The 23,444-nt window shown below is 49.3% G+C and overlaps 2 protein-coding genes across 14 annotated transcripts in view; both read left to right on the top strand.

Annotated features, from left to right (window-relative positions):
- Positions 1–10,639, top strand: part of RFX2 (regulatory factor X2) — an 88,959-nt gene extending 78,320 nt beyond the window's left edge. For all 4 annotated transcript variants that reach the window (XM_070415928.1, XM_070415929.1, XM_070415926.1 and 1 more), the window contains 5 exons: positions 515–664; positions 1,408–1,616; positions 7,171–7,324; positions 8,357–8,399; positions 8,926–10,639. In XM_070415928.1, coding sequence (XP_070272029.1) covers positions 515–664; positions 1,408–1,616; positions 7,171–7,324; positions 8,357–8,399; positions 8,926–9,029 — 660 coding nt within the window. In that variant the 3' untranslated portion in view covers positions 9,030–10,639. The remainder of the gene's footprint in view (positions 1–514; positions 665–1,407; positions 1,617–7,170; positions 7,325–8,356; positions 8,400–8,925) is intronic.
- A 9,430-nt stretch (positions 10,640–20,069) lies between these two features.
- RANBP3 (RAN binding protein 3) overlaps positions 20,070–23,444 on the top strand; it is a 62,291-nt gene continuing 58,916 nt past the window's right edge. For 5 of the 10 annotated variants that reach the window (XM_070415922.1, XM_070415920.1, XM_070415917.1 and 2 more), the window contains exon 1: positions 20,074–20,181. In XM_070415922.1, coding sequence (XP_070272023.1) covers positions 20,160–20,181 — 22 coding nt within the window. In that variant the 5' untranslated portion in view covers positions 20,074–20,159. Of the gene's footprint in view, positions 20,260–23,444 lie in introns of all 10 variants that reach the window. The other 5 variants (XM_070415915.1, XM_070415913.1, XM_070415916.1 and 2 more) reach the window with 4 other exon arrangements.

The raw sequence follows: 23,444 nt of genomic DNA, 5'->3' as shown, positions 1-23,444 counted from the left end.
TGGCCCACACAGGAAAAAGAGAATAACTTCTTGCAATTGTTCTTGCACACATTTCTTAAAGCGTTGCCATGTACAGAGGAGGCCAGATTTTGGGCGTCTGGTCTGCCTGCCTATAGTCTGGAATTGCTGTTAGGCCGGTGATACTGCAACTTCAGGGAGCAAAAGAACCATCTAGGTAGTCAGTAAAATACAGATTCCAAGGCCACCCCCACAGAGTCTGCCCCAGCTGGCCCAGGAACCAGCATTCTCACCAACCACTCCAGAGAGCTGATGGAATTGATTTCTAACCCACCGATGCCACACTGTCTCCTGTAGGTGCCACGTGATGTGTTGGTGACATCTGTGTCCACTGATTCTTACTCTTCAGGTTCTTGAGACTGTCACAAGGGTGCATCCCTCTTCCCTGCCCCTGACTGTCCCTGTGCTCACGCCCTCCAAGGAGAAGAGAGAATAGGCTTTCCCTACGTGCAGTGCATGCGTGCAGCTCACCCTCTCATGCCGTCTTTGGCCACAGGTCAGCGTGGTCAGCGCCTTTGCCCAGACCCTGCGGAGATACACATCCCTCAATCACCTGGCACAGGCGGCCCGGGCCGTACTTCAGAACACTTCCCAGATCAACCAGATGCTCAGCGACCTCAACCGCGTGGACTTTGCCAACGTGCAGGTGACTTTCCCCACATGGGTCCCCACAGCCTGGATAGGGTTCCAGGACCAGACTGCAAGGCAGGGACAATGTGCGCGTGACCCTAACCCCTCTGGACTGGACTTCCACCCCTTAGAAAAATGCATAAACCCTCAATCTGCAGCCATAGCAAACCCAGCGCACATTTCTGCTGCAGGAACTAGATTCAGGGTCGGCCCACCCAAGGACCACAGGTCTCCACTTCAGGATCTCTCAGCCTCTCAGAGTTGTGACCATCACCTTGGTTCATTTTCTTTAAAATTGTGCCTTCCTATTGCCACATTCATGGTTCTTTCTTTGGGCCTAGAAAAGTTCAGGCTGTCAGTAAATGGATCCTGCTACTGTATTTATGTCAAGTTCAGGCCCTGGGTCAACCCACTAAACACACACACATTCACAAGAGTGACCACTCAAAAATAAAACCCAAAGACATGGTATAATTGGAGATATAGGTCCGGGAAACCTGGATTTAAGTCCTTAAATGCTGGGACAGGTTCCCTCTCTGTTCCATTGTCTCCGTCCCCATGAGATTGGGTACTAATGGTGCTTGACTGCACTTGGAAAAGGCCACGGGTGAGGATGGGTGCATGCTCCGCCTAAGGTCAGACGTGGAGCTGGTGCTCAGGAGATGGCCGCAGTCTGGGTCCCTGAGCTCTCACCCATGGCATTGGTAGTGGGGGCTGTCACTGACTCTCTGTTCTGACCCACTGCCCTTGCGCCTGCAGGAGCAAGCCTCGTGGGTGTGCCAGTGCAAGGAGAGCGTGGTGCAGCGGCTGGAGCAGGACTTCAAGCTGACCCTGCAGCAGCAGAGCTCCCTGGACCAGTGGGCCAGCTGGCTCGACAACGTGGTCACGCAGGTCCTGAAGCAGCATGCGGGCAGCCCCAGCTTCCCCAAGGCCGCCCGGCAGTTCCTGCTGAAATGGTCCTTTTATAGGTAAGTGCCCCTTGAACTCCCCAAGAACTCTGGAAGGGCAGGGGTGGAGGGCTCCAGAGGTTGTCCCGCCTTCAGTAGCAAAAAGCCCAAACCAGGGCCCAACCTGTAGGCCTCATCTGGCAGGCTGGCTCCCAGGGTCAGGCCCAGAGGCACCCTGTGGCCTAAAAGTAGGTGGCAGGCTTCCACAGACAGAAATCGTCATCGAGCCTTCTGGAGAAACATAACAGCCTGAGCCCATGTGTTTATTTCTGCTCCCCAGCAAAACCCCACAAAGTGGCAGTAAAGGAAGTGGTGAAAAGGCATAAATCCCCAGAACAAGGAGAACAGGAGAGCAGATGATGGCAGATCAATGAGTGAAAGCAAGAGTTTGGGAGGTGGTGTGAGGTGGTCAGTTAGGTCAGTGAGCCAGACGGGGAGCAACTATTGGTCTTTTAGTCACTCACTTCCAAGTGCAAGCAGGAGACAGAAACCGGCGTCAGTTCCGCTGTGGTCCCATGTGTCCCTGCAGAATGGTACTGGGCAAGGGTCAGGTGTGTCGAGAGTATATATATCTTAAATTATATATGTAAATACATTATAGTTAATCATAATTGTATATGAATATAGAAATAATTATTATATATTAACTAGAGGCCCAGTGCAAGAAAATCATGCGGGGGGGTGAGGGAGGGGGCCCCTCAGCCCGCCTGCACCCTCTCACAGTCCGGGACCCCTCGCTCCTTACCGCCTGCCTGCAGCGGAGGCGCCACCACCACTGAGCTTGCCAGCCGTGAGCCTGGCTTCTGGCTGAGCACACTGACCACCAGGGGGCAGCTCCTGCGTTGAGCATCTGCCCCTTGGTGGTCAGTGCGCATCATAGTGACCGGCCGTTCTGCTGTCCAGTCGATTGCATATTAGAGTTTTATTATATAGGATATATAAAGAGATGTATTTCAAGGAACTGGCTCATGCAATTGTGAGGGCCTGAAAGTCTGAAATCTGTGGGGCAGGCCAGCGGCTGGAGGCTCAGGCAGGCAACACTGCAGGCCACGGGTGGGATTTCTTATTCAGGGAAGCCTCCGTTTTGCTCTGAAGGCCTTTCAACTGATTAGATGAGGCCCATGTTATCAAGGGTAATCTTCACTTAATGTCGAGAGGTGACAGATGTGAACCACAGCCACAAAATACCTCCACAGCAACACCTGGACACTGTTTGGTTGAATAACGGGGCACCAGAGCCTAGCCAAGCTGACACATAAACTATCACAGAAAGTAAATATGAGAGAGGAAAAAATATGGAGAAAGAAAAAAATGTGAGAAAAATCATAAAAGAAAAATGAAAGGATTCGAATTTTTCTAGAAGGTTCACTAATTATTTTAAGTGACAGAAAATGGAGGGAAAGAAAATAATAAAACCATAATCAAGTAGCTGTCTCAGAACTGAAGGGCACCAGCCTCCAAACTGAAGAAGCCGCCGTGTTTCCAATACAATGAATGACACCCTCCCCACGAGCATCCCTGTGGAATATTAGGCTGGAGACAACCGAAAAGGCGTCCAAGAAAAAGCGACGGGCTGCACTGAAGGCCTAAGAACCAGAACAGTGTCTTCTGACTGAACTAGAATTCAGGATCTAGTTCTTCCTGTGAGTCTGGGTACAGAGAAAGCAGTATCTTCAGAATTCTGAAGGAAAACCTTTGTAGAAGGGAACAGAGGAACCGGGGCTTCAGAAGGGACACTGCCCAGAAGACATGGACTGTGCTTGCTAACAGCAGCCCAGCACTTCTGCAGGGGAGTCCTGGTCTCAGTGATAAATACATAGAAAATTGAACATTTTTAAAGAAGGGGTCAGTTGCCCTGGCTGGTTTGGCTCAGTGGATAGAGCATTGACATTGACCTGTATACTGAAGGGTCCCAGGGTCAGTTCCAGTTAAGGGCACATGTCAGGGTTGCGGGCTCGATCCCCAGTAGGGGCCGTGCAGGAGGCGGCTGATCAATGATTCTTCTTGTCATTGATGTTTCTCTCTCTCTCTCTCCCTCTCCCTTCCTCTCTGAAATCAATTGAAATATATTTTAAAGAAAGAGAGAGAGAGAGGGAGAGAGAGAGAGAGAGAAAGAAAGAAAAAGAAAGAAAGAAAGGAAGAAAGAAAGAAAGAAAGAAAGAAAGAAAGAAAGAAAGAAAGAAAGAAAGAAAGAAAGAAGAAAGGAAGGGGAGGGGAGGGGAGGGGGAAAGTGAGAGAGAGAAGAGAGGAAGGAAGGAAGGAAGGAAGGAAGGAAGGAAGGAAGGAAGGAAGGAAGGAAGGAAGGAAGGAAGGAAAGAAAAGAAAAAAGAAAGAATGAATGAATCACTTAACCCCAAGAAAATGATAGCCACTCTAAGGCTTTCAGGCCATGCGTGATCCAGCTGAACAGGGAGTTACAGCTGTCAGGTCAGACCACCCTTCACCTGATTGTGCAAATAAACTGTTATTAACACTAGGTCATACTCACTGTTTATGGATCCTTAGCAGAGTTGTGACCATGTGGCCACAAAGCTGAAAATATTTACTATCTGGGTCTTATTAAAAAAACAACAAAACAAAACAAAAAAAACTTCACTGGTCTCTCAGCCAACTGCCCAGTAACTCCCTGTTCTCAACTCCCTCCTCACTTTCTACTCTAGCCTTGCCACCTCAGGGTCTTACACTGCCTTCCTCTGCCCCATTTAGCCATGTGGCTAGATCATCACCAGAGAAGCCTTCCCAGACCTCCCTAAGTAAAAGCAAGCTCCTGCTATTCCTCTGTCACTCATGCCTTGCTTTTTCTCATGGTCACCTGTCACCTTGTTCTCCCTTTGCCTATCTGTTGTCTGCCTCCTCTGTGATCGAGCACACACCCCAAGAGCCAGGATGTTGCTTTTTCCACTGCACCTTTCCCAGCCCCTAAAGGTGGGTTGAGTGAATGAAGAAGGAAATGTGAGCCTAATATACTGCCTGGCTCAGCTGTGAGCTTAGCACCCCATTGTCACATAAGGGAACACTGAGCCAAAAAGTACTGTGAAGCAACATTGAGATGACAGATGAAGAAGGCGGTGCACCTCTGAGTCTCGGTACAGAGACAGTGCCTGTGGTGGCATGTCTCAGGGGAAGTCATCTGACCAGTCAAGAGCAGTAGGATGAGCCTATGACTTAGAAATGTGAAAACGAGAACACAGCTAAAGTTGAAGGGGGCCGTTGCCTCTGTGACATGGGCACTTTTCACTATAAGGATGAAACACTACCTGACTTCATTTTATTGGGTTTAAGGGACTTATTTCTATAGCATCCACGAGAAAACGGTACAGGGATGGGCACAAGCTTCATGAGGGATCACCACGCTCAGGTTGAGCTTCTCCTGGTGGAGTTCCGCTAATGTTCCTACTGCAGGAAGCTATCAGCCCGTGTGGAGAACCCGAAACATACCTGGAGATGGTTCAGAAAAGCTACTTGAACTGAAGCATAGCACCAGATGCCGAGGTTGGGGCAGTGGGTACAGAGTACCAGCACAGGAGGAAGTGGGGGGTTTTAGGGGAAGGGAGGTTGGAACCGAGCTGGGTGGGCTACAGATGGGAGGTGAGACCTGAAGAGTATGGACATGGGATCCCCTAATAAACAGTGTTTGAACAGCCTGAGTTGTCATGAGCGTCCAGACCTGTTACCTTGTATCTGACAAAGAGCTTCCAGAGAAGGGAGCTGGCACAATCTCAAACCAAGCACAGCTTCCTGGGGTGGGGAGTGGAGGGAGAGGCAGCGAGAGGTGAGCAGGGGGTGAGCCTCCTTCCCAGGAACCTGCAGTCCATGGCCCTTCATTTACTAAGGGGAGTTGGCCATACAGAGCCAAAGAAGCTTCTAAAGAGAAAACGTATCACAAACCCTGAGCCCTTTCACCCTGTCCACTTAAAAGCACACCCTTTGCATTCAAGAATGTTCTTCAAGTGACCTTTACTTTCTAAAGTGCCAGTTTGGACACAGTCACCACGTGGGTTCCTTCGTTGGTTACTCTTCCTAAGCCATCTCACCTTCAGTCCAAATCAAGCCATGAGGGAAGAGGCAGCGCACCACGACGACGTGTGACGCCAAGTGTGCCCCTCACCTGGCCAATAAGCCTGTGAGATAAAGCATCACGGTCATCGGGCACCCGCACAGATTTGTACAGAGCACCTTAAGCCATCTCCAAGCCACAACCAACTGAAGCCAGCTGTCATTTTCTGTGGCTAAACAAAACTGCCTTCAGAGTGCATCTACACGCTGGCCCAGAGATGCAAAAAGATTAAATAAACTAATGTCATCAGCTGTCTTTACTAACTCCCTGCAGCCCCATTGTGATTATACAAGTACGGACATTTTCAGCCTATTAAAAGTTAAACTGAGACATTAAAATTTCCAAACATTTGAACAAATACCAATTCAAATTGGTCAGCGTGAAACCCAAAGTGTCAGGAGCCTCCACCAACAGGAATGAGGACAAGGTGTTATGGAGAAGATGAGGAAGCAAAGCAGTGACAGGATTTGATTGGCTACAGTTCCAACAGCTGCCTTATTTGGGAACTAGTTGTGACTCCTTGCTTGTAAGTTTCACTCAGACATTGACATGGCTTAAATTTTGGTTTGCTTACTAGGCTCAAGGCATCAGAGCACCCCAGTGTGATAACCCCTTATTTAATTACTGTAATAGTCTGTATTTATATTGTGTCTCCCTTCTCGTCTTGCCCTGCCTATGTCTTTTGTATTGCTACGATAGTGATTAGACTTAACTGAGAGTAGGTGAGCTCTGAAATGGGCATTTGAGTGTTTGGGACTACATGGCAGATGTGTGTATAGACCTGGGTTTCTGGTTGGGTGCCACGTTACTTAAGATCAGGGGTCACTTTTTGTTCTTTAAAAAGAATCCCATACTACGTATTTTTGAATAATAGTTTTATTGGCACATGGCATACACATGTAAACAAATAGGCATGGCTGTGTGCCAATAAAACTTTATTTATAAACACTGAAACATGAATTTCAGATACTTTTCATGGGTTGAAAAATAATTCTTTTGACTTTTCCCCCAACCATTTAAAATGTAAAAACTATTCTTAGCACTCAGGTTGTATAAAAACAGGGTGGTAAGCTAGGTTTGGTCTGGATTGGGCTTTAGTTTGCCAACCCAAGGCAAAGGCACCCTGAAATTCTGTCTTATTTTTAGGTACCTAAACCACAGAGTGAAGAGGGAAGGATACAAGGGAGGCTGGGAAAGATGGCCTGCTGTTGGGGAGTCATTATGGCACTGAAAAGACTCCTTACCAAAGGCGGTCTGGTCTCTAAGGCTTATGTCAGAGACTGTCACCTTTATGTTCTCAGTGGCCTCTTCTTAGAGCCACTGCTCCTGCTCACCTCCCATCTGCCTGTCCCCACCTGAGTCACACTGGGACATGGGGGTGGTCTGGCAACTGGCATGCCCCTTGTAGGTCTAAGAGGTCCCCAGACGACCCCAGAGCTGAAGAAAAGCCTGGTTCGCCTGCCTGGTGGGGCTCCGTGCTCCCAAAAGGTGCCTAGCCTCTGTCTCCCCGTCCCCCAGTTCCATGGTGATCCGAGACCTCACCCTGCGCAGCGCTGCCAGCTTCGGCTCCTTCCACCTGATACGCCTGCTGTATGATGAGTACATGTTCTATCTGGTGGAGCACCGCGTCGCCAAGGCAACCGGGGAGACACCCATTGCCGTGATGGGAGAGGTGAGGACCAGAGAAGCCTCCAGGGGTGAGGGAGTCTGCTGAGTATGACACAGTGGACAGCGGGCAGGAAAGAGCTCTCATGCTGGAGCTTGCAGGCCTGGGTTCAGATCCTGTCTCCTCGGCCAACTCTTTATTCTCACTCTGGGCAGGATACCCTGCCTCTGAATGAGGCCTCAAACACAGGCCTTTTTTTTTATTGTGGTAAAATACATATACAATTTACTATTTTAACCATTTTGAAGTAAACAATCCAGTGATATTTAGTACATTCATAGTGTTGTGCAATATTGCCTCTATCTAATTCCAGAACAGTCTATCACCCCAAAGAGAAGCCCCATTCCCATCCTCCTCCCAGCACCTGGCAACCATGAATCTGTCTCTGGATTTGCTTGTTCTGGAGATTTCACATGGAATCACACTATGTGGCCTTTGGTCTCTGGCTTCTCATACTGAGCATCATGTTTTCAAGGTTTATCCACATTGTAGGGGGTATCAGTGCTTTGCTCTTTTTAGCGGCTGAGTAATAGTCCAGTATGTGGATGTTCAGCATTTTGTTTGTCCATTCATCTATTGATGGACATTTGGGCTGTTTCCGCCTTTTGGCGATTGTGAATTGTGCCGCATTAAACATGTGTGTACAAGTTTTTGTTTGAACACTTATTTTCAGTTATTTTGGTTATCTATCCAGGAGTGGAATTTCTGGGTCATGTGGGATTATTTTGAGGAAGAAATGAGGTTATACTTATACAGCTTCTGGAACATAATAAGCCCTTGATAAATGCCAGCTATTCCTTCACTGTCACTATTCAGAGGCCACAGCCCCTGTCTCCTTTCTGGCCTGAGCAGTCAGCACCCCCTCAACTCTCTAGTAGCTCTTAGACACAACCCAGAAAGTGGCAGAGGGGACACACAGCATCATAGCTACTTCTTATATAAGAAGCCCTCACTTACAAAGCAAAAGCCTGTTTTAACTGCTGACATTCACGAGGACCCACTCTGCAGAGGACCTGACTCTGGTCTTCTCTCTTTCAGTTCAACGACCTCGCCTCCCTGTCGCTGACACTGCTGGACAAAGGTGGGTGTGTCCGTGGCTTTCCCATGAGGCTTCCTCCTGCGAGTGGCCTGGTGGAAAATCAGGGCAGCTCTCGGGTGGGTTGAAGGCCTCAGGAGCTGGCATGCAGACAGAGGGTGACACCCAGGCAGCAGTAGGTGTCCCAGTGATGCCTCTGAGTAGCCCTGTCCTCTCCTACTTCATGGGCACCCACGCCAGGCTCCAAGGAGCAGGGCCACAGCCAGGAATGAGGTGGGAGGGAGGATTTGAAGGGGTAGCAGGGCAGAAAGGCCCCCAGCTCCAGCCCCATTCCCTGCCCCCAGAGGGGTGAGAGGACCAAGCACTAAGGGAAAACCTGCCAGGAATGTGTGACCCAGGCAAATGAGCACTGGTCAAGAGAAGTCACGGATAAGAAGGCCGGGAAGGACCAGGTTAACCAGACCAGAGCTGAGGTCTGTTCATGCCTGGGCGCCTCTGAGGATGTGCTTCTCTCTCCCTCCCTCCTGTCACCCCCCACTCACCCCTTCCTCCCCAACACTGACCCCCACAGATGACATCAGTGAAGACCGGAGCAGTGAGGCCGATGCGGATGCCCGCAGCTTGGGTGAGCCCCTGGTAAAACGGGAGCGCAGCGACCCAAACCACTCCCTGTAGGGTATGTAGCACTGAGGCCCTTCCCCAGGCCTGCCTGGCCTCCTCGAGCTCCACAACAGTCGTGCCTCTTACATGAAGTGACCTTGACTCTGACTCACAGGATCCCAGGGCATGTGCACCCTGGAAGGACATGCTATTCCTCCCCAAGAAAACTGTTGTGCGCCACGGCTGAAGGTCACACCTGGTTCTGAGTACCTGAGTGGTTCCCCTGGGGGTCACCCAGATCATCTTTTCCTCCTGATTGTCTTAGTTCTCCCGATTGCTGGACTGTGACCTTCAGGCCACTTCCACACACCCCGCCGAACTGGCAAGACCGAGCTGGGCAGGTCAGCACCTCTGCGTTGGGCTTCTCCATTCAGCTCAGTCCAGTTTTCACCGTGATTTTTAAAACTCAGGCAGATCCCAGGAAGGAAGGGTGTCTCATAGCTGTTGGTCAGTCCCACACTGACCTCGTCCACGGAGACCTTGCTCTGGTGCCCCTGTGATGGAAAGGCGTGTCTCCGCACTGCACCCATGGCCTCTCGTGGACAGGCTGTCCTCGGCCTCCTGTCCTGTGCTGAAGCAGGGAGGTCCCAGGGCCCCACTTCTAGACTCCAAAGGTCCGCACAGTGTGTCTCTAGATGGCAGGCAGCCCATGGGCCCATGTGGCTCAAAGAACAAGTCACAGAAATAGGCCCGCTGTGTCTAAGAATTAACACCAGAAGGATTACCAGCACCAGGAAGGACTGTGGGTCTGTCCAAGGTTACAGCCAACATGAAGCCAACCGCTGAGTCTGCAGTGCGTCTGATCCAAGGGGGCCAAGGCTGTCAGTGTTCCAGTGGTGCATTCAGAAGCCCGCCATCCCGCCAAATCTGCACAATAGCCATGCCTGCAGTGTGGTCCACAGAATCTTCGAAAACGCCTGCCTTGGAATTGGTGATCCTGGAGAACGGTGTCCCTGGGCAGGTCCCATCTTGAACTGTTTGAAGTTGAGATCTTTTCTGGGGACAAACAAATCCCAAGGACTTGGACAGCCCTGAACTTTAAACTCCCAATCTGTGTCCCAATAGCAACACGCACTTGGTTGCTCCGTGTGAGAGTCCTGTCCCAAAAGCAACTGCAAAGAAAGACAAACCTCTAGTCTAGGAAGCGCCATCTAATGCAATGCAAATGTTTCTCTCTTTGGAAATATCTTTATACCAATAGTTCTGTGCTCTAATTGTTATTAGAACATTTCTTAATAATGTATATTGCAGTATATTTGGTCCCCAATATTTTATCTCATTCACGTCAAGCAGGAGCGCTGGGCCCACCTCGGCCCTCGCCAGGTGTGCGGGGTGGTGGTGGGGGAGGAAATGGCAAGAAAGAAACTCGCTGACTGTAGAAACCCCAAGTCCATGATGACAATGTTTGTCTGGGCTTAGCGTTCAAGACTTAGATGAAATCAGACAGAAAGAATGTCTTTAAATATACACCTCCTCTGCTGGAAGGCCCTGAAGCCCACGGGACGTGCACTGTGATGGCCTCTTCTTTCCCAGTGTCAGCTGGGTTCTGCCTTAGGCTCTGCCGTGTCCTTTGCAGGATTCCACGAGGAGGACTACAAATGACAGTAAAGACACGAGTCTTCCGAGCCTGTTCTCGTTTTTCATTGCAGTAAACACATTAAGCATACCCATTTGGGGGTCACAATCCACACTCCAGCCCCCTCCCACCCCAGGGTGCTGGAGGGTAGATGCTCCCTCCCGGCCTGCTTGGAACAGCAGCTTGGAGAAGGAACATGTTCTTCAAGCTTCACTTAGCAAGGCCAGTCCAGGGCCAAAGATGGCAAGAAACAATTCCTAGCACAGGATGGTCGAGGCAATTTGTAAACAGAGTAAATTCATTCAAATATTACAGAATAAATCCACACTCCAGCCACTGAAGCAGCCCACCAGTTGTTTTCAAGGTTTATTGGGGGGGGGGGGGGGGGGGGGGGCGGCTGGCAAATCCAGAATCTCCTAAGAACCAATGCTAGAGCTTGTTCCAAAATCGCCAATCCCTGGGCCCCAGCTGAAGAAAGACTGCCTCTTGGGATTGGGCTGGATCTGGGAATCCATATTGTGACCACCACTTCCCAGGGGAGTGTGACACAGGGGATCATAGGACTTTGAAGAAACCCTGCAGAGGAGAGTGATGCCATTCCTGATCAGCCTTCCCTAAAAGCAGCTTCTCACTGCCAGGCCAGTACCCCATGTTATGACTAGATTTCAGGATCCCCAAGAAACCACACCAGGGAGCCAGCCGTGTCCGATGCAAAAGCAAAGAATCTTTTATTCAAACCCGGGCTTGGCTCCCCTACCCCCCTTACTGGCACAGCAGCAAGTGGTAGAGAGAAACCAGCCCTGTGGGGAGAGAGGTTTTATAGGGGGGTGGAGTAAGGGGAGGAGAGGGGACTGTGGGCCCTGCCAATTGGCCAGGCGCAAGTCGGTGTCTCGTTACACAGGATGTGGTCATATCTATGGCGAGCACTTTCCTTGATTGTCATTGGTTAGTTTAAAGAAATCCTGGGTGTGGCTAGCAGAGGCTTGGGCTTCCAGGAAGAAGCCTTGCCGAGCACATGGCTGCCCCAAAATGGAGGACACAGGGTAAGATGGAGGGCGTAGTCCTCGCCCTTTCACCCCACATGCCCCCAGGGATGCTCGGCCTTAGGCCCCAGAGCAGGCCATGGGTCCCTTCTAGAATCCTCTATGATGGGGCCTCCAGGTGACACTAAAATTATCCATCACTTCCTTGGGCTGGGACTCCAGGGTCTGTGCTTGGCTTAATGCTTTTCTGTCACTATCTTGAAATTCTTAATTTTGGAACAAAGGGCCTACATTTTCATTTTCACTGGGCCCCACAAATTCCATGGCTGATCCTGGTGAACTCCCTCTTCTTCAGGCCCTGACTCTGTGCTGATTCCCTGCCAGTCTCACGGAACCCAGACTCGCCCTTACCCTCTGGTGATTCACAATTTCAGCTACTTAGCAGCAATAGCTCTTGCACCAAACAGCGCCCTCCCCCTCTCCCCCCTCCCCCGCCCCACCTTCCCCTTCAGAGAAACAGGCTGGGTGTTGGGTGGCAGGGTCCCTGGAGGAGAATCAGGCCCTGCCCTTGGGGTCTGAGTGGCTGGTGAAGGATTGAACATGGGTGGTGCCTACGTGATTACTGCCCCAGGAGTCAGAGAGATGAGCAAGGGAACCTGCTGAAGTCCCACAGGCTGCCAAGTTCCTTGGAGGGCCCACTGGGTAAGGGCTCTGGGAAGCAGGCATTGCACAATGGAGGGAACCTAGTCCTACCAAGAGCCTCTGGAAGCTTCTGCCTAATCACAGGAGCTCCACAATAGACACTTTGGTGTGATCTCCTCTTTTTGACAATCTTCCAAGGCAGGTATTACCCCGATTGTACACATGGGGAAATTGAAGCTGCTGGCTGGAATGCAGACATGATGGCTGGAGCACCAACAGCCATCTTGGATCTTGAGGTGGATGTTATCTAATAAGGATGGCAAAGCAATGTGACAGAAGGAGCCTGGGTCCCTGGTGATCATTATAGCTTTAATGGCCCCATCAGAATTCAATAAGCCACAGTTGGGGGTAAGGGAGTGCAGGAGGACCCATAGATGCCCCTACCCACCCCACTGCAGGTGTTAACTCTTGTCTGCCTTGCTCAAGACTATTTCCCAATTCTAGCACACTGTATGCTCAGCAAACATTTAGTGAATGAGTGAGTGAATGAATTAATGAGTGAAGAAGGCCTCTGAGAGAAGATACTATTCCTGGGGATCATGGGAAGGTGGAGGAAAGGAGAGGAAATGTGGAGGAATGATGAGGAATAGACAAAGCGAAACTTGGGAGGCCACCATCAGAATTTTTCAAGCTGGACTGATTCTGGAAGGATGGATTAAACATGAAGAAACTGGAAGCAAGGAGGTCAACTAGGTACTTGTTAAAGTCTACAAGGGAGGCTCTAGGGGCTGAACGGGAGTGTGGTAGGGGAAGGGGGGAAGAGGGCCGAGGCCTGCTAGAGCCACTGTCCAGCGGCAGGCCGAGTGGGTTATAAAATCATGCTTGTGACTTAGGATCCGTTTAGTTTTCTTTTTAATGGACTAAGAAAAGATCAGGAGTGTCAACATAATAAAAATAAGCATGGCTTTATAAAATCTTAATTTCAGTATATATTAATGTGTATATCATACGTGTGTGTGTGTGTGTGTGTGTGTGTGTATGGTATGGACTGTAATGTATTGAATATTCATATGTATCCAAAGGCACAATGCCAGAGAGTAGTTCTCACCCTATTTTGAGGTCATGGGTCCCTTCTAGAATCCTCTATGATGGACAGTTGTGGGGTTTTGCTATCCGGCTTCTGTCCCACCTTCTTTGGGGATGACCTTTCTCCCATAGAACCCAATTTCTATGGGTTCTCTCACATCCTGGGAACAGGCTTGTCGTGTGTGGAGAGCAGCAAGGAGGCCACTATGGCCGGCAGAGGGTGACTGATGGGGCAGGAAGTGCAAATGAGGGGAGATAAGGAAGGCTGCCTAGATCCTGGCAGGGACTTGGGGTTTCATTCCAGGGTGGTGGCCCGTAAGTGAGAGGCCAATAACCACAAAATGGATTGAAAAGTCCCCTCCCTTAGCCCTCATATGTACAACTGCCCACTGGATGCCCCCACTGGCATCAAGATACCTCAAATGGCATCTCACCAACAGCTGGGCACCTAGAGGCACTCAATCAACATCTGATGGAGGCTTGAACTGGATAGAGGTGGGACCCTAGGCAGGGCAGAGATTGATAAATGCCTTGTGGTGCTGGGCCCATGCAATATTTTCTGCTTGGATTCTGACCAGGGAGTTGAATGACTGTAAGACTGAAAACAACTGAATTTGGGGCATTCTCACAAGGTGCCGCTCCGATAATGCTAAACAATTCCCAGCCCAAGACCTGCTGGAACTGCCCAGTGTTTTCTCCTCTTTGATCTTAGCATCCTCTTAACTTTCAAGCAAATTCCCCCTTTCTTTACATTTGGCCAAAGGTGGTTTTTGGGGTTTGCAACCAGTCTCCAAAGCAAGACACCTTAGTTCCCATGAGTTTTTTGGTGTGTTTTTTAAATCCTCATTCTAGGATGTTTGTTGTTGTTTTATTGGTTTTAGAGAGAAAGGAAGGGGGAGACAGAAAAACATGGATCGGTTACCTCCCATACATGCTCCCACCGGCGACCAAACTGACAACCTAGGTATGTGCCCTGACTGGGAATCGAACCCACAACCTTTTGCTGTATGGGAGGAGTCTCCAACCAACTGAGCCACCCAGCCAGCGCCCCTATGAGTTTTGCAGGCAGGATCAGTAGGGATTCTCAGACCTCGGAAGCCCTCCCAGGATATGGAGCCCCTGTTTCTGAGGTGGCACATGCGTACTGATGACAGCATGATCCTCAGGGCAGCCAGGTGCAGTGCAACTCAAACAGGCTCTACCTCTGCTGGTGCAGCCAGCACCTACTGACCTTGTTCCCAAGAGATGCCAGACCCCCAACAGGTGCAGAGCCTTTGAGTCCCCACAAGTTTACTTAGAAAGGCCGGGTAGTTCAGTTGGTTAGATTGTCGTCCCAATACCATGCACCAAGGTTGCAGGTTCATTCCCAGTCAGCATACACAAGAATCAACCCATGAATGCATAAATAAGTGAACAACAAATCAATGTTTCTTTTTCTTGCTCTCGCTCTCTCCCTTCCTCTCTCTAAAATCAATTTTTAAAATATTTTTTTTTTAAAAGAAGGAAAAGCCCAGCCGGCATGGCTGTGGTTGAGCATTGACCTATGAACCAAGAGGTCACGGTTTGATTCCCGGTCAGGGCACAGGCCTGGGTTGCAGGCTCGATCCTCGGTATGGGGCATGCAGGAGGCAGCTGATCAATGATTCTCATTATTGATGTTTCAATCTCTCTCTCCCTCTCCCTTCCTCTCTGAAATCAATAAAAAATATACTTTAAAAATATGATAAAATGAAATAAAAAAAGGAATGAATTGCTTTTCTCCTGGAGCCATTTTTAATTAATCCCAATCTTCTGCCACCCCCCAGTGGTCATTGTGAGACACAGCCTTTTCCTTTTGGTCCAAAGACACTGCGAGCTCAGATTTTGCCTAGAATGGTGGCTTTGTTTACTACATTGCAATACTGCCTAGAAAGACCACAAGCTCTTTCCTCCCTCTGCCTCTCCTTTTCCTCAAATATTCCCTATTTATTTATATCCCTGCTAGATATTAAATACAAGGGGGAAAGTATTAACCTAGCAGATACCATCTAGACCTGTTGATCTAAGTTATCATCAGTGAGGACACAAACCTACATCAAGTGCCTCCTAATAGGACGTCACTCCCACATTATTCATGCCCAAAATGCATCACCAGAATTTAATCACTGGGAAACATTAAAAAACAAAAATTAAGGCCATTCTACAAAAAATAGGGCAGTACTTGTATCAATGTCATGGTTAAGGAAAAATAAGGCTGAGGAATTGATCCCTACTGAAGGACTATGGAGAAACAACATCAAAATGGATGTCGTTTTTGGAGGGATATTGGACTGGATCCTGGAACAGAAAATAAATGTTAGTGATGAAATATGACTAAGGTTTGTACATTAGTGAACACTACTGCACCAATGTTAACTTCCTGGTTTTGGTCATTTCACTTACCTAAGATGTGAATATTCAGGAATCTGGGTGAAGCTATGTGTAATGTCTTGGTATTATTTCTGCATTTTTGGTAAGTGAATTTATTTTAATTTGAAAGTGAAGGCTTTTAAGTAATATTTTTATTGATTTTTAGAGAAAGAAGGGAGAGGGAAAGAGAAAGAGAAACATCGATGGAAGAGCGGAACATCCATCAGCTGCCTCCTGCACGCTCCCTACAAGGATCTCAAGCTCCCATCCCGGGCATGTGCCCTAACTGGGAATAGAACAGGCAACCTTTTGGTACACAGGACAACGTCCAACCAACTGAGCCACACCGCTAGGACAAAAGTTAAAAAATATTTTAATTACAAATAAAATAGAGTAAGGTATGTATTTCCATACCATATTTACCTGCTGCACCCAGCTTAGGTCAGGGGTTGCCCTCTGTGTCAGTGGCAGCCACATTGGACATCCTACTGTGAGAAACTCACAGACTGAGGGAAGACAGGGAACGGTGCTGAGCCGGAGAGGCAACCCAATGCCTGCCCTCGGTCCCCACCTGACTCTAAGCTCCCTGACGGAGGGAACTGTATCTGATTCATCTCTGGGTCTTGACCTCAGTGTGAGGCTGGGCACAAGGCAGATACTTTTTCACATGGCTGGCTCCCTGCCCACGATGGGAAAACAAGAACTGAATTACAGTTGTGAAGGCTTTTACCTGGAGCCCAACTATAAAAGCCATTTTCCATCTTGGCTGTGAATAAGGAAGTTCACAGTTCTCAGAGTTCAGCCGGGCTTAGGGGTACCTCGGACTTGTCTCCTAGTAAGCTGAGGAGGAAGCAGGCAGCAGAGAAGCTGATCAGCAGTTTAAAGTAAACAATTTGGATCCCTCCACTTCCCACTTCCAAGCCTTGTATTAGGAAAAACTCCAAATTTCTCGCTCGCACCCCTCCCTAACTGCATTTCCTCACTCTGTCCTGGCCCACACTGAGTTCCTCACTGCTCCTCCAGCTCACCAACCTGGTTCCTGCCTCAGACCTTTGCACTCACTGTTCTGTCTAGAATGCTTCTCCTACAGACCTTCTACTAAAATGTCACCCCTCAGAGGCGACTTCCCTGACCAACCAATCTAAAGTATCCCTTCTGTCACTCTGTCACAATATGCTATTTTATTTTCTCTGTAGCACTAGTCACTATCTCAAATGATTTTGCTTACCTGCCTATCCCCACCGAAGAATGCAAAGTTCCGGGAAGGCAAGGTCTGTCTTGTTCATCTTGGACCCCAACATGTAAAGCAGTGTCTGATGCATAGTAGGTCTGGCGGATATATATTGCTGCATAACAAATATCCCCCAAATTCAGTGGCTTATAACAGCAACCATCATTTAATTTATCTTCCATGGTTTCTGAAGGTGAGAAACAGCAAGGCATAGGCGGGGCAGTTCTCTCTCAAGGGGTTTGTGGTCTCTGTGTTTCAGCTTCCTTACAGCATGGCTGCCTCAGGGCAGTTGGGCTGCTTACATGATGGCTGAACACTTTTAAGAGCAAGTGTTCCAGCAAAGCAGGCGGAAGTTACCTCCCCTCACTCTGTCACGACCTAGCCTTGTAAGTTCCCTGGTGTCATTTCTACTATACTCTGTTGATGGACCAGCAACAAGCTCATCCCCACGAAAGGGAAGGGGACAGAGACTTCGCTCTTGATGGGAAGAAGGTCAAATAATTTGGGGCCATATTTTAAAACCCCCAGAGTAGGTGATGAACAAATATTTGTTTAATAAATAAATATTGACTAAGTTAATTTCTTAGAGGAGACCAAATAAAGATATCAAAAGAAAGCCTGCAGGGCATGATGTTGGCAGCCACGGGCACTGTGATGAAAATTGTGTAACCAGGGGAAATTCAGTCAGCCTATCAGGTTGATAGGTTTAGCATCTCTCAGTGTGCCTTGGAAAACCACAACTGGATTATATTTACCAAGTAATGGCGTGTTTCTGGGAGTTTCCCAAAGTGTGGGATGAATGTAGAGTATGAAATGACTTTAGGAGACTTGTAGACATGGCATTAAATGACACCAAATCACATGGATTATAGTTATCCCATTTTCAATTATCTGTCAGGCCTTCTCATCATGTCAAGGAGAAAGTTCAGGTAAGTGATAATATGCCTTTAATCACCCTCTAATACTTTGCTAATCTCTTTAGAAAAGGCAGGCTCAGCACCTTGGCAGGCAACAGTAGCCACCCAAAATTTTAAAACCTCATTTTTCCTGTTTATTTTTTTTAATATTTTTTAAATGTTTTTATTGATTTTAAGAGAGAGGGGAAGGGAGAGGGGGAAACATCCATCTGCCGCCTCCTGCAAGCCCCCTACTGGAGATCAAGCCCACAACCAGGGCATTTGCCCTGACTGGGAATCCAACCTGTGACCTTTCCATGCATGGGACAGCACTCAACTGAGCCACACCACCCAGGGCCCTGTTTATTTTTACAATCACCTCCTATTCATGGCTGGTAGTTTTCTATTTTAAGTGATAAACAGTATCTATTTAACATAACTTTAAACCAATAAAAAGGCAGGGAAAGAATTCATTAAAGGTCACAGAGTTCAGAGATATAGCAAAGGCCAAGAAGGGATTATATGTAATGACATATAATGAATACTAGAGGCCCAGTCGTGCACAGGTAGGGTCCCTAGGCCTGGGTGTCAATCGGGGCCGATTGGAGCCTTCCGGCTGCTGGCCAGGGCCTCCCTTCCTCAGATGCCGGTTGCCAACTGGGGCCTTCCTTCGTTCCATGCCACCCCCTGATGGTCAGCGCATGTCATAGAGAGCGATCAAACTCCCAGTCTCCCAGTCGAACTCCGCCCAAGAGGACAATTTGCATATTAGGCTTTTATTATATAGGATATTGCTATTTTCGAATAAAACTGTTTATGGACACTCCAATTTAAATTCCGTACAATTTTCACATGTTCTAAGATATTACTCCTCTTCTGGCTTTTTCCAACAATTAAAAATGTAACACCATTCTTAGCTCACAAGCTAGAGACCTCCTCCTTTAGATCCTCCTGGAGAAGGAGCGAAACTGGGATTCGAACCTAAATAAGCCATAGGACACAAAGTCCAAGAAGAGGGATCAACAAATGCAAAGATCCTGAGGCTTAAAGGAGTCTAGTGTGCTCCAAGGATGGAAAGACCCCTGTGGCTGAACTGCAATAAGTAAGGGGGAGCCTGAGAGCAAAGCACAGGGGCCTGTGTAAGTCTGAATAAGAGGTTTAGAGTCGATTCCAAGTTCAGCAAAAGCCCTTTGGAAACATTAAGGAAAGATGTGCCCTTGGTCCAATTTATATTTTTAAAAGATCCCTGCGCATGTTGCTGTGTGCAGAACAGAGCGTGGAGCTCCAGAAGAATGAAAGGAAGGAGAGCAAAGAGAGAGGACGCTGTCTAGTCTTCCAGGAGAAAGAGGAGGATGGTCTGGCCTGGGGTGCTGACAGCCAAGCCGATGAGAACAGGTGGGTTTGGGCTAAGGCAGGCTTTGGTGAGGCAGAACCCACAGGGTGTTCTGAGAGATTCATAGCAGGTGAATCTGGAATGAGTCCCATTCTAGATTCTTACATCAGCCTGTGGGGTTGATCAGCCCATTTACAGATGAAACTCCAGGCCCGGTCTGTGCCAGGGCGCTGTTCCATTCATGACATCGGGTATGGCCATCCTGGAGCTCCCATTCTATTGGCCTAGAGAGAGATCAAGTCCCTTGCGCGGGGTCTCTCAGCCAACACCTGTGTCCCCACGGACACCCCCACCTTTGGCCAGTTATGTTTAACCTCTGATTTCTGCTTGCTCGCCCCAGCCATTCCCCACATCCCCAAGAAAGCATTTGCCCAATGTAGTTGCCCCTTAGAAGGGGAAACTGAAGCCTGAAGTGACAGAGAGCCAAAAACCCCTAGCAGGCCACCCCCTCTGGCCTCTGACCTGTGCGTGTGGAAAGCCCCCCTGCCACGGTCCGCAGACTCCCCAGGATTTACCTAGATTCTAGGTCCTAGAAGGTTTCCATCGCGGCGCTTTGGATGGCTCACTCTCCCACCACTGGGATCCCGGGAAAACAAGCAGTAAACGGGCGACTAGACCCAGCGCCAGCCGCGCTCCCTTACTAAACGTGTGTATTCCCCCTTGCCCGGGATGCTCGCGTGGGGCACTGCGCATGCGCCCTGCCCTGCCACGCCCCCTCGATCGGCGGGAAAAGGAGGCGGGGGCGGTTAGTGCGCAGGCGAGTGCTCCGAACAGGGCCTGCCGGTGACAGCAATACTGAGCTCGACTCCGCGCCGGGCTCGGCGCGCAGGCGCGAGATGCCCTCCTCTCTCGGAGTCGGCTTGGGAAGTGCGCACGCGCGAGAGTTTCTGGCAGAAAGCAGGCGAGCGGCGGCCAGCGCGGAGCCTTGTGGGAGGGCTTGAGGAAGTAAAATGGCGGACCTGGCGAACGAAGGTAGGGGAGGCGCCGTCGAGGTCCAGCTGGCGGCCAGCGAACGGGCGGGGGAAGGTCCAAAGGCCACAAGCCCGAGGGGTGAGCACCCCGGAGTGCGGGGGGCCTGTCTGCTTCCAGATGGTGGCGCAGTGGGTCCCGCAGCCGTCCCCCATCGCGTCCCCTCAGGCCGGGCTCACCGGCTCGGCCCATCACTCCCGGCAGCCCCGACTCTGCCGTCCTCCAGCTAGTGGGTCGGGCAGGCCGCTAGGGCCGCGGCCCTGACGCCCTTCCGCCTCGCGGACCCGGCCGAGGGCTGATAGGCACGGGAGGCGCGGCCTCATCGCCTTGGCCTCGGTTGTACATAGATCTCTGGGCCTGGTGGTGGTTCCAGCGCGCCACACTCCCTCCCCGCCCCCTCATTTCTCCGGCACCCGGCCTCCCTCCCACCCCCATCCCGGGCCTCGCTGTCTGACCGGCCCTCCCACCAATCCCGTGGGGTTCTCATCCTCCGCGGGCCTTCCCCATTCAGAGGACGGAGGACGCCCGGTCTCTTTGCACCTCCCGCCCCGAACTCGGCCCCCAGTTCCCGCCAGTTCCCCAGATCCTTCGTGGCGACCTGAGAGTCGCACCTAGTCTGCCAGCATTTAGGCCGGGCCGCAGGATGTGGGCCCCGAAAGTCCTGGCTCCTCTTTGGCCCTTTTTTGCTGCAGTTCCAGAGGGAGAGAGACTGTGGTCCTCTCCCCTGTTGAGCGCTCACATCCCACCTGAAGGTTTATGACAAGGTTACAGAGCCGAATCCCTAGAGAAAACACTCCATAAGCCGATGTCTGCTCAAATCAACAGTGGTGTTGATACCACTGTAGCTTCGGGACTTCCTAGGCCTATTTTTAGCTCCCCCCTCTTCTAGGTGCACAGCTACAAGCGACCTATCTCCCTGCCTGGCCCTGATCCCCAATACCATGCTCCCAGCTATTGGAGGGTGTCCTGAGGTTTCCATAGTGAAGCGCATGAATGCATGAATTGATAATAAGTGCTCACCCTGGTGGAGCATTTGTGATGGTACCAGGTAATGTTCAATGTCTTGATCACCCTGTGTTTTCTCCGGTAATACAAAATATCTATGAGGTAGGTACTGTAGCCCTGTGCTCCTGGTAAAGAAACAGAGTAGCTGTTTGTACAAAGCAGGTCACACAGCCAGGAAGGAGCAGGGATGTGAATCAATGAGGTCTGGCTTCAGAACCACCCCCTACCGTGGTCATTTTATGGCACATCCCTTTTATAAGATAAAGGCGCCTATAGAGCATTCATAAGATTTAAAGTTAGTAGAGGGACTGGACAAATTGGAACCAATATGACTTTATATATTTACATCTTCGCCTCATTCAGTTTCTTGACCTTAAGACTCATCTACCCAGTATCATATTCGCCATTTCTATTTGGGTGTCTAATAGGCATATCAAACAAAATCCCTATCTTTTCTCCAAAAACCTGTCCATGCCATCGTCTTTCCCCCATTGTAGTAAATGGCAAGTCCATTCTTTGAATCAGGCCCAAAACCTTGAAGTCACCTTGACTCCTCTCTTTCTCTTACTTGCCACAGTAAATCCTGTCTGTTCTACCTTAAAATTATTTTAGAGGATGACCACTTACCACCAACACTGTTGCCCCTTGGGTTTTCCTTCTACCCTTACTGCTTAACCCAGAAGCCATAGTGGCCCCCTGATACCTCCCTGTCCTCTCCCACCACTCTCTCCCTGATTCTGGCTTTCTCAGTGTCCCTTGAATAATCCATTAGCTCCCTCCATTATGCCTTTGGACCTGCTGCTTCCTCTTCCTGAATCACTCTTCCCCATATATTCCCATGGCCCACTCCCTCACCTCTGTCAGATTTTTACTCAAGGATTACTTTATTATTGAGACTTTCTCTGGCCACCTGTGTTAAATTGTATCCACATTCCCTGTCCCCTTTACCCTGCTTAATTTTACCCACAGACTTACTCACCATCTGGCATGCTAGGTTTACTTGTTTGTTCAACTACTCTTCTACTGGAATATAAGCTCCACGAGGGCAAGGCTTTCTGTCTGTCACTATTACTGATGGAGTCACAACATCTAGAACAGTGCCTGGCACAGAGTAGGTATCCAAGAAATGTTTGTCCGATGAATGAATGAATGAATGAATTCAGTGAGGACCTTCATTGGGAGATATCTTTTAGCATAAAGAGGAAATTATGGATTCCTGTTTCCCAAGGATACCATTTCTAGCATATACCTGACACATCAGCTGTCAATTATAAATTACTGCATAGTTGAATGGGTAAGTGTAAAATAGAGAAATGGAATGTTTTTGCGTAATGAATGCCGCACTCACCTAGTACTTTGCCTCTGGCACTAGTTCTGGCATAGATGTCCTCAGGAAATCAACTTTCAGGGCTTTTTATGCCTCACATATTCCTGCCATCCTTTAATTAGTCATTATGTGTTTCTTGACTCCATTTCTGGATTTGGCTTGGATGTTAAACTTATTGCTGTAAACTAAGACTCCCTTGCCTATGCATTTTGAAGCCTTAAGGACTGCCCCCATCCATGTGCTTTTCCTCTTGCTATTTAAGCTCCAAATGCTCTCTTGGATTCTGTCTTTCTAGACAGGGATCCTAAGCTGATTCATCCTCACACCCTCTGTCTCTCTTCTGTGGGCCATTGCCACCTCTGTGTGAGTCTGAGCTTTGGCTAGCCACCCGGTCTGGGCATCAGGATTGCCTAGGGAGTTTTTTATTTTGGGGTTTTTTAAAAATATATATTTTATTGATTTTTTACAGAGAAGAACGGAGGGGGATAGAGAGTTAGAAACATCGATGAGAGAGCAACATCGATCAGCTGCCTCCTGCACACCCCCTACTGGGGATGTGTCTGCAACCAAGGTACATGCCCTTGACCGGAATCGAACCCGGGACCCTTCAGTCCGCAGGCCGACGCTCTGTCCACTGAGCCAAACCAGTCAGGGTGCTTAGGGAGCTTTTTTAAAACCAGAAATGCTCAGTCCCCCACACCACACCTATTCTGATTCTGTGAGGTGTTAGGTGGGCCCTGGGCATCTATACAGTTAGAAAGCAGCCAGGGTTGAGAAACCACAGGCTTGAGTGGGACATGATAGGAGTACTGCTTATCTACAAAGAAACATTTCCAGTGCTTTACTCAACACAGCATCTCGTTGGCCCTTGTTGCCATAGTGATCTCTTCAGGGATGCTTGACAACAGCTCCCAGAGCCCTTTCTTGGTATTCC

Source organism: Myotis yumanensis, unplaced genomic scaffold, assembly GCF_028538775.1.
Source record: "Myotis yumanensis isolate MYYU_CA2020_CCGP unplaced genomic scaffold, mMyoYum1.0.hap1 SCAF_5, whole genome shotgun sequence".
Lineage (NCBI taxonomy): Eukaryota > Metazoa > Chordata > Mammalia > Chiroptera > Vespertilionidae > Myotis > Myotis yumanensis.
Note: the sequence above shows the minus strand (reverse complement) of the source record. Positions and strands in the feature narration are given on the sequence as shown.